The 16,742-nt window shown below is 46.5% G+C and overlaps 1 protein-coding gene across 1 annotated transcript in view; it reads right to left on the bottom strand.

The window, feature by feature from the left end:
• COLQ (collagen like tail subunit of asymmetric acetylcholinesterase) overlaps positions 1-16,742 on the bottom strand; it is a 71,031-nt gene that overhangs the window by 35,667 nt on the left and 18,622 nt on the right. Inside the window, exons 2-3 of the mRNA XM_023207385.1 lie at positions 3,122-3,234; positions 1,796-1,897 (exon numbers count right to left, since the gene is read on the bottom strand). Of these exons, the coding sequence (XP_023063153.1) occupies positions 1,796-1,897; positions 3,122-3,234 (215 nt within the window). The remainder of the gene's footprint in view (positions 1-1,795; positions 1,898-3,121; positions 3,235-16,742) is intronic.

The following is a 16,742-nucleotide window of genomic DNA, read 5'->3' as shown; positions in this document are numbered from 1 at the left end:
AAGGTGGCTACACAGGACCCTGCAGTTGGGTAACACAGCCTCCAGGTGCTTCAAAGGGGATTGCACAAGGCTACAGACATGTGTGACCAGAGAGCCACTGTCCTGAGGTCAGCAGAAAGTCCCCCTTTTCTTTTCTATATTCCATGGGTTCTAGCATGCCTGAGACCTGTTAGAGTAGACTGGCTGAAGGTGGGAAGATAGAAATGCACCTCCAAGGATTCTCATCTTGCTTTTCTGCAGGCTTCCCAGCTTTTCTGTGTCAGCCTCTGGCCAACTCTGGGTTCAAAGTCCTGTTTTCTTTCTTGTATCCAACAAGTAATTATGGAGAACCTATCCCGACCCCGTGCACTGTTGTAGATGGGCAGTATAATAGTGAGCGAGATGGACAATGTCTCTGTTCCCACAGACCAAGGCTTGACACGTTTTCTTTAGAAGGTTACATTGTCAGTATCTTAGGCTTTGTGGGTCACATTTGGTCTCTGTCACAACTACTCAACTCTGCCTTTGTCGTGCAAAAGCAGCCACAGACAGTAAAACTTCAACGTTTTATTGAAACTTTGCTGCAGGATTTGATCCACAGATATAGTTTGCCAACCCCTGCCATTGAGCTTACGTTTTACAGAGGAGAGACCAGGAACAGAAAAACAAATAAGAAAATCATAATAGGATGAGAAAATCATGCAGAGAATTAAAATAGGTCATTGTGGCAGAGAGTGATTGTGGTGGTGGGTGCGGGCAGGAGACTACTTTAGACTAAGTGCTTGAGTGGGTGGTAGAAGAAGGCACTTCTAAGTGGCATGGAAGGTGGCATGGAAGCTGAGTACTGAGTGGCCAACAGGAGCTGGCCATGATCAAAACCAGAAAGAAAAACATTCCAAACAGCAGGAACCACAAGTGCAAAGGCCCTGTGGCTAAAGCAAGTTTGGAGTGTTTGAGAACCTGAGAGATGGTCACTGTGGCTGAGTCAAGGAGACAATGGAGGTAGGAAGTGATGTAGGAGATACAGGCTGGAGTCCCCTCTTGTGGAGCTTTGTAATCCAGGTGAGCCTTCAAGTGTCTGGAAGCCACACGAGGATTTACCCAGGTGGGTGATGTCATTTTTATGCCCTCTGCATGGGAAAGCACTTGGGGAACTAACTGCTCCTTACACCCTCTTTCTCCTCCCCATGGAAGGCTCAGGCCCAGCTGTCCCTCACCGATGGAGCACCTTCTTGGAGGCAGGCCAGAGGGGCCAGGAGTCTGTGGGGTGGGGTTTCTGGAGGGTACTCTTGTTTGTCTAGAAATCCTTTCTCCAGCATTTTGCCTATTTCTCACTCTCCCCTTTAGCTTTGGTAGGCAGGGGCGGGCTACTTGGTAGCAACACCTGGGGGCCCAGTGAGGCAGGAAACAATCTCCTCTGCGCCCCCACTTCCCTGTGCTGAACGCAGGCAGCTCTGGTCCACAGGAGGGGTCAATGGTTACATAAGGGGCACCGTCATCAAGTGTTTGTCTGATTGTAACTAATAAAAACCATATCCATAGAGGTGGCATCCTCATTTGATTCCCCCAAAATTCAGTACTGTAGGGACAATTATTATCCCCATTGCATAGATGAGGAAATCAAGGCCGGGAGGTCAGAATTTACCCAGCAAAGAGCCAGTGTTCTATCCATGTGGCTTTGGAGCAGGAAGTTAGCGAGAGAAGGAAAAACAGCTTTGTATCACATGAGAAGGAGCAGACACTAAGAGGCTCTGTGCAATGGGCTTTCCTGCTCTAAACAGAAGACAGCAAGAGGGGTCCGGTAGAGTGCACCAACCTGGGGGCCGGGAGGCCCAGGGGAGCCTAGTGAGCCTTGCATGCACGGGGACTGCGAGGTCTCCAGTTCCAGGATGAGATTCTTCATGTCTGGGGAGAGAAGCTTCAGTACAAAGCAACACAGAGTTAAAGGTCAGGCGTAGGGGACAGAGGAAGGGTCACCATCCTGGACACAGACCTGCTCTGGGTTCAGGTCTCTAAGCCTGGCAGTTCCCTGACACCCCAATGACTGCCCCAAGAAGATGACATCTTGGGCTACCAGTTTCTGTTCTCTCATCTGCTCTTGAGACAAACCTGGCTTGTGTGAATTACAGACACCTCGCAGCTACTTTGGATAGAGTTAGGAAGCTCATTTCAGGGGCCTCTATCCAATGTCTAGGTTGGCACCGTCCAGTGGAAACATAACTAACGTGAGCCACCGATAAGAGCAACATTGTAATTTTAAATTGTCTAGTAGTCACATTTTTTCCTTTCAAGAAGGTAAAAAGAAAAAAGTGAAATTAATTTTAATAATATACTTTATTTAACCCAACAAAACCCAAATATTATCATTTTAACATATATTTAATATTAGAAAGTTAACTAATGAGATAGTTTACATTCCTTTTTCATACTAATTCTTTCAAAATCCAGTGTGTATTTTACACTTACAGCACATCTCAACTTGAACTAGCCACATTGCAAGTGCCAGATAGCTACATACAGCTAGTGGCTCCTGAACTGGACAGCACAGGAGAAACAGCGTTGGGAAAGAGCTGAGAATCCCAAGTTCCCAGAATGCCCTGGCTGCTGCCTTCTAGGCCAGTTTCCCGAACCTTGCTCTTTTCCTCACCTTGTCCTTTTTTTCCAAATTCTGCTCCCTCTCACACCTCAGTGTGGCTACAGGAGAACTATTTCCTGTGTCACCTCATGGAAATGGTCTGTGTTAGACACGGGCTGCAGAAGGGAATTTCATAAACACTTGGGGAGAAGAAAAACAGAAGGGGAAATTCCATATTTGAGCAGCTGATGGGAACCCAGGAAGTTATATTATAAATTCACCTCGTGGTTTTTGAGAAGATGAGAAACTTTGCCAAATCCAATTCCTACTGAGAAGAATCTCCCTCCCTCCATCATTTATTTAAGATATTTGGAGAATGGACACACTCCAGGAACTGCAAAATGTCCATTCCAGGGCTCAACCTCTGGGTGACAGTGGAGAGTTGAGGCTCTCACAAAAGATTCCGGAGGCAGCTCAGGTAGACTGGGGCAGGCAGGCGGGGCTGTGTGGTGTGCAAATGAGTAGCCTGCACTTTTTTTTTCCTCTCATAAATCCCAAAGTACTCACCGGACTTCGGCCACCTCTGAAGAATGGTGGTGGGAACAGTGGTGGTGGAGGGGGCGTCAGCAGGCAGCATGCTTTGTGGCTACCACGCTTCTTCTGATCCAGGCCAGGAAGGGCTGTTCAGAGAAAACTGCTGCTCGTTAGCATGTGGTCAGTGCTGGGGCCTCTGTCACACCCACAGTGCCCAGGGAAGACCCATCCTGCCACCCCAGACTTCCAAATCTAATTTCTAGCCTGTTGGATGTGGGTGGGCCTCCTGTCGGCTACTTGACATAGCAATTATGCCCTTGCCCTTGCCTTTGCTGGATTAAGATGGTTCATAAAGAAGCAGATAACTTGTCTGGACACTGTGACCATTATAAGGTTCATTTCTCTTTCCTCGGATACTGACTTGTTACTTTGTAGATGTAGCAGGAAATGCAAAGTTCAAACAGACTCATCATATGCCCTCAGTAGTTGAGGAGAAGAAAGTGCTTGCTAATGACTTTAATATTGTACTCAGAAGGAAATTGTTCAGACAGGGAGGCAGCCAGAGCTGGTGGCAGCATTACTTACAGGACACCCACACCCATGATTTAAAACACATATATTGACTCTAGACTTTACAAACACATTCACGTGTCACTCATGTCACTGGAGAATTACGGTTTAATGTCGCAGTATTAATCCACAGTGTCAGGAAATGAAGGGAGGGCCCTGAACCTTGTAGCTTTATTTTTACAAAAAGTCTCTTCCATGTTCAATGTTAGTAAATGTTCAATGTTGAAGTATGCCTTACAAAAAGTAGACAGATCAATAAGTTACAGCCCAATAAATCTCCACAAGGTGGACGAATCCTAGAAACCAGCACCCAGGTCAACAAACAGCATCCCCCGGCAACCAGAAGCTCCTTCAAGCTCCAATCTCTGCACCCCTTCCCATCCTGAATTCTAACACCAGAGATTCATTTTGACTGATCTTGCACTTTATGTAAATGGAATCATACATTATGAACTCCTGTCTTTAGTTTCTCTCTCTTAACATGTTGTCTATGGGAATCATCTAGGTTGTTGTTTATCATTGTTACTGCTGAATAGAGTCCCACTGAGTGACTATATCACAACCTGCTCATCCATTCTGCTGAACATTGCTGATGTTCATTGGGTTGATACAACTACACATCCACCAGAATGGCTAAAATGAAAAGGACAGAATATAAGAAATGTGGCAAGGATGTGGAACAACCACAACTATCACACATTAGCTGGCCAGAATGTAAACCGATGCAACCTCTTTGGAAAATTGCTTGTTATCTTTTATTAAAGCTGAACATAGACATACACTTTAGCCCAGCAATTTCACTCCTAGGTTTTTACCAATAGAAAAGTGGGTGTACCCGGAATCATGATTGCAAGTGATCTTTAAAATTTCATGTTCTGACTCCAAGCTTGAATCTCTTCCCCAGTATCTCTGAATGATGTGCATTGGCCGGGACCATGTATGTGTTCTCTGGTGTTTGCACTGAGACAGCCCTGATATGTGTCCCTACCTAATGAATCCAGTGGGAGTTACTGCAAATGTTTCAAGATAAACTTTTTAGTTAAGAGCCAGCTTGAATGGTTATAGTTTTATTTTTATACGAACAAGTAAAAATTTCTCTTGAAATGGCCCTTTAAAAAAAGTGGGCATGTTTTCGCCAAAATGCATGTACTAAAATGTTCATAGTAGCAATATCCATAATCACCCAAAGCTATGGTTTTTCAGTTCTCAGTTTTGTTGTCACGATGTACCTTCACTTCCACCCCTTCACGATACCTCTGACCTCACAGAACACGCGCATCAGGTTGACCACCACATGCTCTCAGCCCTGAACCCAGTTTTCTGTCTTATCTCCCAGGGGCCAGCATCTGCCAACCATCTCCACCTGGTGCTCCAGGACCTGCCTCAGACACTAGACAAGTGCTGAGTGCTCCCCAGAAGTCGCCAGGTTGTGCGGTGTCCACAGGAATGGTGGCTCTGTGCACACACACTCCCTAGCACCCTTGATGATGGAGCATTCCACTGGCCTGTGCCAAAGGCCCGCAGCCCTCTCAGGCCTAATGTGAACTTTTATGGGAAATATTGTGTAAAGACACCTTTATTATCCAGAAATGAAATTCATAAATAATACAGCACACTGACACATGATTTAAAAAACCAATATCGTGCTCTTAATTCTACATAAAAGAAAAATTTAAGAAAGTGATTTGTAGGCCAGGCGTGGTGACTCATGCCTGTAATCCCAGTACTTTGGGAGGTCGAGGCGGGCAGATCACGAGGTCAAGAGATCGAGACCATCCTGGTCAACATGGTGAAACTCCATCTATACTAAAAATACAAAAATTAGCTGAGCATGGTGGCGCGCACCTGTAGTCCTAGCTACTCAGGAGGCTGAGGCAGGAGAATTGCTTGAACCTGGGAGGTGGAGGTTGCAGTGAGCTGAGATTGCACCACTGTACTCCAACCTGGCAACAGAGCGAGACTCCATCTCAAAAAATAAAAGAAAGAAAGAAAGAAAGAAAGAAAGAAAGAAAGAAAGAAAGAAAGAAAGGAAGGAAGGAAGGAAGGAAGGAAGGAAGGAAGGAAGGAAGGAAGGAAGGAAGGAAGGAAGAAAAAAAGTGATTTATGATATAAAAGTAAACATTTTGATTATAAGTGGTCAGACACAACAATATTAGAATACATAATGCTGTAGTTTGATGCTTGCACTTACGTGAAATCACAGTGAATGCAACAGCTCAAATACAGATTATGGTATTGGGAACTCCCATGCTACAAGGAATGTGTCCACCATGTGATGTGATTTTCTGAAATAATAAACAACACTGGGTAAAATTTCCGACTAGATAGAGCACAACCATTACTCTGTAATTGTAGTCTTAGAAAACTCAATTTATATTACAACAGTGCTTTAAAAATGCTGTGTAAAAGAGAATTCAGTTATAGAATGAGGTAATTATATGTAGGTATGAATGTTCCTTGGGACATTTCAAAGTCATGCAGGATGTGGGACAATTCTGTCTCACCCTTTGCAAGATAGCTCTCACTCCTGACCCGGCTCAACAAACACAGTGGCGCTACCCATCCCAGCCTTTGAAACAACCAAAAATACCTTGAAAATTTCCAAAACGGCCCCAAAGAAAACTGTTGGCCTATCTAATGCTTGGTGCTTAGCTTGGTCACAAAAAGTTCCATAGAACCCAGCACCCAACACCAAAGCAGCATCCATTCTAGGTCATACAAGCAGCATCCATTCTAGGTCATACAAGTTAATGAGGGACTGAAGGAATTCAGAAAAACAGGAACAACAGGTGGCCACCAGCTGGGATGGACCTGGCCATCTTTTGGGAAAGATGGCACTCGTGCTAATTCTGGAAGAGCAAGGAGAATTCAGACAGGAAGTCTTCCAGACCAAAAATATCTGGGGAAGTCACGGGTACTTGAGCTAGGCCTTAAAGGGCCAGCTGGGGAGGTGGATGATGGAAGGAGGGGAGACTCCCTGGCGAGCGGGAGGAATGGCAGGAGAGAGACCGTGTTCCATTCAGGGCTACTTGGATTGTGAGAAGCAGAGCTTCACTCACATGGCCTCTGGGGAAAAAGGAGATTTATCATAAAGTTGACTGTCAGAAAGAGCTGGAGCCAGTGAGTCAATGGAGCATGACACTGTCCTGGTATTTCTCTCAACTTCCTCCATCCCCGGTCCCCCATCTCCCCTTTTATGCTTCTTTCTGTGCATCTGATCCATTCCATCTTCTTTGGCGTTTTCACGCCCATCTTCCCATGACGGCTGACCCAGTCTTGCCTCACCTCTTTTACCTCCCCCATCTGTTTTGTCTGGAACATCCCCTTGTGGGTCTTAGTTCAAATATCCACCACAGGGAATCTGTTTGCCCAGCCAGATGACAGGTCATGGGGGGAGCTGAGCAGAGCCTGCCCTGGACCGGCTCAGATCCAGTCGTTAGCAGGATCTCAGGGTCTGTCACCAGCTCAACAGAGGCTGTGGGAGGAGTTTCTCCTGAAGAAGGCAAGGCAGACAGGCGCTCTAAAATATGTCAAACAGGCCAGGCATAGTGGCTTACGCCTGTAATCTCAACACTTTGGGAGGCCGAGGTGGGCAGATCACTTAAGGTCAGGAGTTCAAGAACAGCCTGACCAAATGGCGAAACCCCATCTCTACTAAAAATACAAAAATTTGTTGGGCATGGTGGCACATGCTTGTAATCCCAGCTACTCGGGAGGCTGAGGCAGGAGAATCGCTTGAACTTGGGAGGCAGAGGTTGCAGTGAGCTGAGATTGTGCCATTGTACTCCAGCCCAGGCAAGAGTGAAACTCCATCTCAAAAAAACAAACAAACAAACAAACAAAAAACGTTAAACACAGCACAGAGGCAAGACGCTTTAAGGTGGTCACCTAATGAAGAGGAGGAACAGTGGGTGTTGGGGTCAGGATGCAGGGAAAGCTGGAAAGTTAATTTGGGGCTAGATCATTCCGTTTTGGATACCCCACAAAGGGGTTTAAGTTTTTTGTTTTTTTTTTGTTTTGTTTTGTTTTTGAGACGGAGTCTTGCTCTATCGCCCAGGCTGGAGTGCAGTGGTGCGATCTCGGCTCACTGCAAACTTGGCCTCCTAGGTTCATGCCATTCTCCTGCCTCAGCCTCCTGAGTGGCTGGGACTACAGGTGCCCGCCACCGTGCCCGGCTAATTTTTTGTATTTTTAGTAGAGACGGGGTTTCCCCGTGTTAGCCAGGATGGTCTCCATCTCCCGACCTCGTGATCTGCCCGCCTCGGCCTCCCAAAATGCTGGGATTACAGACGTCAGCCACCGCACCCGGCTGGGTTTAAGCTTTAATCGGAAAGTCATAGGAAGCCACGGCAGGTGCAGGGTAAAGGAGTAACAGGATCAAAATGGTGCTGGAGAACACTGTGTGCAGGGAAGGTGCAGGTGTGCGGAGCACAGTCTTGGAGAATGGGAGCATACAGCAGGGAATGGGAAAGGAAAGGAGGGACTGATGCAGAGAAACTGGGGACCATGTTGCAGGAGGGAAAGAGCAGGGAGACTCAAGGGTGATTTTGAAGTTGCAGGGGACCCGGGGCAACAATGGTCAGAGTTTGAGAAAGAAAAGTCACAGCAGGCACTATGTGTTTATGAGTGTTAGACATTTATTCATTTGAGCACACTCTGCCAGGCACTGGGCCAGGCCTTGTGGGAAGCAGAAAGTACCTAAATGGCATCTGTAGTTGGAAAGGCTTGCAGAGCCCAGAGGCCTGCTGCTTATACCCCACTCTCTGCCCTCCCATAAGCAGTCCATCAAGAAGTGTTCAGGTGTTGCCTCTAACAGGAAGCTTTCCTTGACTTTCCAGGCCAAGATTGAGTGGCCCTGCTATGTTTTTCTCTGGGTTTACCCCTATGCTAGGTTTTCTCCAAGGGGAAAAACTATTTCCTTGTATCCCTCTGACCAAACTGTGCTTTCTGGGAGAGCAGGAGCCAGTTTTTATCCCCAGGGTCTAGCACTGTATCTGGCATACACTAGACACTCCACAAACATCTGCTGAATTAATAATGACAAACACCACATGCAAGGCACCATTTAAGTGATTCACACATATAAATTCACCTAATCCTCACAGCAACCCTAAAAGCTAGGTACTACTTTTGTTATCATCATCTCCATTTTACAGATCCATTAACTGAGGCAAAGAGGTTAAGCAATTTGTCCGAAGTCATATAGCTAGTAAGTGACAGAGCCAGGCAGTCTGGTTCCAGAGCCCTTCCCTCTTGAGCTCTACACCACGACTGCACGTGGTAGAAATGAAAGTTTGGAGCTACAAGTCTCATAACAACAACTTGGGGCTAAAGCGTCAGTGACCTCCAAGCAAAGGCTTCAGGGAACCAAGCTGGTTACTGACTCACTGCAAAGAGGGAGAACACACATAAGAAGGAACCGTGGGGCATCTCAGTTAGAGGATGCTGGGAAGGACTGATCCTAGGGTTGGGCTTGTGCTAGGTGATTGAGCGGAGACTAGGAGGAAACGAAGTGTGGCTTCACTCTGAATTGGATGCCATCAGGAAGAAAGAGTCATTCTATAATTGAGTATCTTAGTTCACATCTAGAAGAAGAGAGTGGAGCAAGACTAAAGCTGTGATTGTTTTTTTAAACAGCAGTAATCACTCATATTAGCAAGGACAGGAGAATGTTTAGTCATTTTTGTGGTTGGATGATAGTCCTGTTTTCGTCTATGTTCAGTTGTGATTGAGTGATTCTTATTTTCGTCTCAATCCATCAGGGTCATCACAGGGTGACCCTGTCTGATGTTGGTGTTCTGTGACATCGCTTCCGTCTTGCAAAACACCATGCTGAGCTCTGAGTGTCAGGGCAGCTCCAGCAGCCATGGGCTACTTTTCTCAGCAGTAAAATAATATGGATACATTGTTCCAGAACTTGACATTAATACCAATGTATTCCTCTTTAAGCTTCTCCAAGTTTCCTAGAGTGTTGAGTTGCTAGGAGTGGGCAGCTTCAGTTATAGGGTGGAGGAGGCTGGCAGGTTCACACCAATCCCAGAATGTTTTTAAGGTCCCCTGCCTACAGTTTCCTCCTTTGCTTCTCTTTTGTCTCAGCACACAGCTAAAGGCTGAGGCTGTGGTGTCCCAAAAGCACCTGGTAAGCTGGCAGGCCCACACTGCTAATATGCATTCATCACCATTATTTTTCCAGACCATATATGGCCTCCAGTGCCTTCCTTCACCCAGCACCCTGTGTGGTCTTCCACTGATGAAGGACCTTGTATCATTTAAAGCAATCACTTCTCTCCTTTCTTCCTGGAAACCTCTTCAGTGACCACAAATTATCAGCTGCATTTCTGGATGAGGCCTCTGCATTGTTCAGCTCCCCCACCCCATTCCCCTCACCCTTTCCCCCTTGACCCACTTTCTTCCCAGCAGGGGAAGGCCCTCTATTTCTGCCCTCCCCTGACTCCCTGGAGCTGTTTGTTTTTAGGAGCCTAGTTTATTTACAGCTCATTCCTGCTCAGAATATTTCCATCAGGTGGACGTGTAGGGAGCAGCTTCCCCCTCCCTCCTCCCTCCCAGTCAACTAAGCCAGGACTTCACATGTCTATTTTGGTGTCATCTGAGTGGCCTGTGGGTCTCTATCATGGACCATCTCTGTAGAATCGTGTCTGAGCTCAGGCTCCAGTCTGGAAAAGCCCCGGAAGGCTCTGTTGTATTGAAAGCAATCCTGTGCGTACCTCCGTGGAGCCTGCAGAAACCCGGGTGCAGCACGTGGCTCAGCACCAGGCAGCTGCCTTGGAAACGTCAACCATCACGGAACTTCAGGACCTCATGCCCCAACTTAAAGACATCAAGGTCATGTTGTATGTGGCCAGTGCATTGTCAAATTCTGGGTAACTGTTTAATGCAGGCTTTGGGCAAGTGTTTGGGGATTTTGTTGTTGCTGATGCTGATTTTACCCTTTGGACTCAATACCTGTTCTTGAAAAGGAGACTTTTTCCTGTTTCATTTCAAGAAACTGAAGCACATCTTTGGAAAGAGATTCTCTCCAATTTACTCTTGGAAAGACATAGATTTGAATCAAAGAGTGTTAAGTCCGGGTGCAAGTGGCCATGTGAGCCAGTAAAACTCACTTACTCAATCTGAAACTTAGTTTCCTCATCTGTACCACAAGGGGTTTTGTCCAAATCATCTCCAAAGTCCTTTGGTCTTTTTTTTTTTTTTTTTTTTTTTTTTTGAGATGAAGTCTCAAATGTTGCTCAGGCTGGAGTGTAGTGGTGCGTTCTCGGCCCGCTGAAACCTCCGCCTCCCGGGTTCAAGCCACTCTTATACCTCAGTCTCCTGAGTAGCCGGGATTATAGGCATGTGCCACCATGTCTGGCTAATTTTTGTATTTTTAGTAGACACAGGGTTTTGTCATGTTGGCCAGGCTGGTCTCGAACTCCTGACCTCAGGTGATCCGGCTGCCTCAGCCTCTTAAAGTGTTGGGATTACAGGCGTGAGCCACTGCACCTGGCCTCCTTTAGTCCCTTTTTTAAGATAAGTATGACACCAGAACCACCACTGTGTCCATCTTCATCTCCCCTCTTGCAAGGCCAGCCCCACAATAGGTTACTGGAAACAGCATTTTCCATTTCTGCCTTCTGTTTTTCCATCAAGTAGCCTTCCCTCCCACCCCCGCAACCCAACAGATGTGTCATTAGAAACTGCCAAAGGAAAGAACTGACATACGCATCCTGCCTCAGCAGGTTGGGAGAATTACAAGTGCAGTCACATAACTGTTCCGCACCTGCCTGTCCAGTTGGTGGACTAGTCAGCTTTTTACTTCCTCCTCCTCCTTTGGGGCCTTTCCCTGCCTGTGGGAACTTGCATGAGAGAGGGAGACCCAAGAGAAGAGAGAAGGCCAAGGGTACATGCTTTATGACATCTTGGAGTGCTGTGACTTTATTGTAGTGAGTTGTGTCTCAGCTACAGTAAAGTTCTTACATTAACTGAATACAATTTGCCCAAAATTCCCCCAGATTCACTTGTTCCAGAGAAGGCTGCACCCTACAATTTTCCTTCAATCCCCACACAAACCTTGAGAAACAAATTCTGATCCTAAAAGTTGCACATAATTTGAACTTCTCTGAAAGAACACGGTAGAGTTTGCCTTCTGCTGTATGCCCCGGAGCAGGCAAGGATGCAGCCTGCAAAGAACAATTTGGTGGTTTGGTGGCTGTGCCTCTGAGCCACATTACCCAAGGCAGTGCACTCAAGAGTGATGGAGACTGTCTCAGCCACCCAACACCAGCGGGGGCCCGGACCACAGAACACAATTTTACTTCCAAGCCAAGGTACCAGCTGCCAGCCAGCCAGCCTAAAGTCAAGGTCACAAGAGGGACACAGACAAGTGCACACACCCGTGAGCAAGTACACCAGGTCCCCACTAACTCTACCGTGAAACGCCTTTGCATTGCAATTTCAACACTGGCTGAGCAGTTTAAAATTTAAAGGCTTTCACAATGAGAAACAGCCCTGTGAAAGAAAAAAAAACAACTTAAAAGAAAAAAATTTAAAGGCTACTGAAACCTCCTAGTACAGTCTGCTTTCCAAGAGTCTTTTTTCCAAAACAATGCATGTGCACCCGCGCGCACACACACATGCACACACAACTCACCCAAGCAGCCTGCCGAGTAACAGAGCAGTCCTGAAATGATGAGCAGATGAGCGAGGCTGAATGATGAGCCCGTCATTGTGAGGCAAGGCCCAAAGCGGACTGGCCAGGGAACACTAGCCGGAGACAGGCTGAGATTTGTCACGCCTCCGAGTGCTCCCAGTGCCTGGCCTGTTTGGCATTAGGGGTGGGAGTTAGCCAATCCCTGCTTTGATGTTGTTTCTGCCCCAGATGCCAGGGGTCTGGAGCCAGCTCCTGGGAGCAGCAATGGGTAGACAGCCCTGCTCCAGCTGCCCATGAACACTGCTGTAGGGGAGGCCTGGAGTACAAGAGTGCCTTCAGCCCAGGGGAGGACATAAGGTTGGGAGCCTGGGGATACTTAGCCCCTGCAAGCCAAGAGGAAATGGAGAGCAGTCAGTCAAACAGGCTGCTTTTCATTTGGCTCAAAAACCGCCTTGTCAATACTGCTCTGGTAAGCCTCAAAGTCAACCCCCACCGAGACTGTCCAAAGGGAGCCTGCCCTCCTCTGCTTCAGGGAAGACCTTCATGGCCAGGGGTCTCAGCTCTTGTCCCATCTGGGCCAAAGTGTTGCTGACAAAGCTAAACGTAACTAAAACAACAATGAAACCACAAACAAACAAAATATATAGATTTCCAGAGGACATGTGGGCAAGTCTTTTTGGATGAAGCCTGCCTATAAAATAATAAGGTGGCATATATACAGTTACACATTTAAATCTATCTGGTTCTTTATAGGCACACCCAGTGCACAAGCATGGACACACAATATTTTAGATTATAAAAGACAAGATTATTATTATACTACTTAGCAATAAGCAGTGTTGTTTTAATCAGCTTAGTAAAGACCATAAGCTACAGCAGGAGTCAGCAAAGTTTTGCTATAACGGGCCACACAGTAAATATTTAGGCTTTGTGGGTCACACAGTTTCTGTTACAACCTCACTTTGCCATTGTACAGGAAAGCAGCCATCGACAATACATAAAGGAATGAGTGTGGCCATGTTTTATAAAAGTTTATACAAAAATAGGAGACAGGCTGGATTTGGCCCACAGGCTGTAGCTTGCCAAGCCCTACACTATAAACTTCGAAAGAAAGGACACTTACATTCATTCATTCGTTCATTTACTGTTTTATTCATTCAGAAACACAGTAAGTACCAAATTGTGGAAGATACAATGACTAGACACAGTTCCTGCCCTTGGAATGTGTTGTTCAGTTTCATGGGAAGAGTACTGGCCCTGGAGTCATCCAAGTTGGGCTTTAGTCCTGGTTTTGCCACTTAGTAGCTGAGTGACCTTGAGGAAGTTATTCATTCTTTTGGAGTCTAAGCTTTCTTACTTGTAAAGTGGGTGTGCAAAGCCGACTTTAATAGTTTGTTGTGAGAATTAGAGCTACAGCTTTTGGAATTCCTGGCACAGAATAAGGGCTCTTTTATCGACATATTCTTGGATAACTGTTGTATAAGGCAAAAACGAAGAGTGGCTAACATAGGGCAGGGATGCCTGAAGGACTTTATAGAAGGAAGAAATGGGTAACAGTTGAGGGGTAGAGGGTCCAAGTGAGATATCAAGGAAGGATTCCTGGAAGAGGTGGCATTTGAGCTGACACTTGAAAGCAGAGATTGGCTGTGTCGAGATGGGAGGAGTGGGAGGTGAGGCTTAGGCTGTGTTCCTTCTCTGGGGAATTCCCCTTTGTCCTTCTCAGAAACTGGGTCTAAGACCTCAGAGAAAGTAGCAATAAGGTTCTCAGTCCTGAGTCCTAGAGAGTTGCAGAAATATCTGCATCACATTTTCCCAACTTTCTCTATTCTGAGTCACATTCTTACAGCTCTTCATTTTTCAAATTTCATTTCACAAACTTTCAGAGATGGAAGTTTTGCCACTTTTCACACCAAAAGCACTTTTTTTTTTTTTTTTAACCACATGGCATCAAACTTTTTCTAAAAAGGTTGACATATGTAAACCACTCAGCTGTGCTTTGTTTCATTATTGTAAAAACAAAAGTAGCTGGACTAGATGATCGCTGGGGTCCTGTCCAATTCAGCAGGTGTTGAATCTCTACTTGAACCTAACGGTTCAGGCTCACGAATATCTTCTGCCTCTTCTCTGTGTTTCTCTCCTTCTGCTGCTCTCTTTTCTGTCTCTGTCTTACTCTCTCTGTCTCTGTGTCTCTGTCTATAACTTTGTCTCATCCTCTGGCATTGTCTCTGTCTTCCCAAGCACGTACCATTGAATTTAAGTCAAATTTCTGGATGTATGCTCAACTACTTTTAACTGCTCTCCAGCCAAGTGTGCCAGCCTGGGATTAAGAGCCCTGGTCTTTAGCCCTGGCACTAACTCACTGTGTGACCTAAGTCAACCCATTTCCTCCGTGGGTCTGGATTTTTCTAGATGTACAATGAAAGCCTTGGACCAGATGAGCTCTAACCCCTTCCCAGCTTTGGCATCTACCACGGTCTGTGATTCCTGAGCTATCGATGGTTCCCAGACAGGGGTGAAGGATCTCCCCTCTTCCCCCTTAGTGAGCAATCTTTGCCCTCAAGTTCCCTCAGGTGCCTTAGCCTGGCACCAGTTCACCATAGCAGAGCTGCCTGCAAAATCTAATTCACAATACAAGTTTCCGGGGCCTTCCTACAGCTGTCAGCAGGTGTCACATTCACAGTATTTTGTCTTAATTACAGCTCTGGGATTTATCAGCCAGGCTAGAGACCTCTTCTGGAATACGACATCCCTGGGAGCTGTTCCAGGCGCTCCTGTCCCTGCTGCTGCCACACACAGGCCTGTTCCCTGCTGATGGGGCCAAAGTTGATTCTGCTTTGCATGCTCCTCATGCTGTGTTTCCCACCACTACCGCACAGAGAGCCTGTGCAGCATAGATAACTCCCACACCCTTCCCAGAGACCCAGAGGCAAAGACATCTACCTGTTTGGGGCAGTGCCAAGGCTCCCACCAGCCCTGGAGCACTTCACGTCTGCTGTCCCATCCCAAAACCCTGGTGGACAGAGAAATAGGTAGGAGGACCCAAGTTCTACCTTCCTACCGACAACCATTCCCTCCTTGGCCAAGCTTTGGTCAGGTTCCCCTGAGCCCTCTTCTTGACTAGGCCTTGAACGTGGGCTTCCGTGTCCATCCTTGCAGAGTCCAGTTACAGCCAGAATCTTGATAAGTCAGTTTAGAGAGAATGCCCCACCCTTGGGAACTGATCATCCTGGTCTGCCTTCAGCAAGAATCCTGTTAAGTTGGTTCAGTCAAAATCCCCCTATCATGATGTCTCCTCTTATAGTTTTTAATCCACTGACCCACCCAACCTGCTTTTTGGCTATAAATCCCCACTTGTCCTTGTAATAGAGCTAAGGTTGATCTCTGTGTCCTATTACAATAGTCCTTAAACCTATTGCAATAGTCTTGGATAAATTCTTCCTTACCATTTTAACCAGTGTCAGAATAATTTTTTCTTTAATCTCACCTCTAGATCCAATGGTTTTGTTTACTCAGGAGAGTCTTGGAAAAGACTAACCTCTGGGGGACAAAGAGTCTTCATCTCATCTGCTAACTTGCACTGATTTTTTTTTTTTTTTTTTTTTGGGGATGGAGTTTTGCTCTTGTTGCTTAGGCTGGAGTGCAATGACATGATCTTGGTTCACTGCAACCTCTGCCTCTTGGATTCAAGCGATTCTCCTGCCTCAGCCTCACGAGTAGCTGGGATTACAGGCACCTGCCACCACACCTGGCTAATTTTTTGTATTTTTAGTAGAGACAAGGTTTCACCATGTTGGCCAGGCTGGTCTTGAACTCATGACCTCAGGTCATCCACCCGCCTCGGCCTCTCAAAGTGCTGGGATTACAGACATGAGCCACCATGCCCAGCCTTTTATAAATTTTTTTTTTAACCAAATCTCCCTCTGTCACCCAGGCTGCAGTGCCGCAGCGCGATCCTGGCTCACTGCAACCTCCACCTCCCGGGTTCAAGAGATTCTAGTGCCTCAACCTCTGGAGTACCCAGAATTACAGGAAAAACACTATGCCTGGCTGCTTTTTGCATTTTTAGTAGAGACGGGGGTCTCACCATACTGCCAAGGCTGGTCTTGAACTCCTGGCCGCCTGTGATCTGTCCACCTTGGCCTCCCAAACTGCCAAGATTAGAGGCGTGAGTCACCACGCCCGGCCTAACTTGCACTGATTAATACAGGTTTCCTGGAATGCTGTGTTAAGAAAGACTCTGAGGAAAGAGGGCCATGACTTGTTAGTATCATCCTTCCTGAGATGAGAGGAAGGAGCATTGCCTGCACTGTATACTTGCAGACTCTTGTTTGGCAAAACCCACATCACGAAATGACAATGACCCAGGCTCAACATTTCCCAGGCATTATTGCATTTAACCCTCACAGCTGATTATCCCCATTTTACAGAGGAGAAAAT

Source organism: Piliocolobus tephrosceles, chromosome 2, assembly GCF_002776525.5.
Source record: "Piliocolobus tephrosceles isolate RC106 chromosome 2, ASM277652v3, whole genome shotgun sequence".
Classification (NCBI taxonomy): domain Eukaryota; kingdom Metazoa; phylum Chordata; class Mammalia; order Primates; family Cercopithecidae; genus Piliocolobus; species Piliocolobus tephrosceles.
This window is presented reverse-complemented; position numbering and strand designations above follow the sequence as displayed.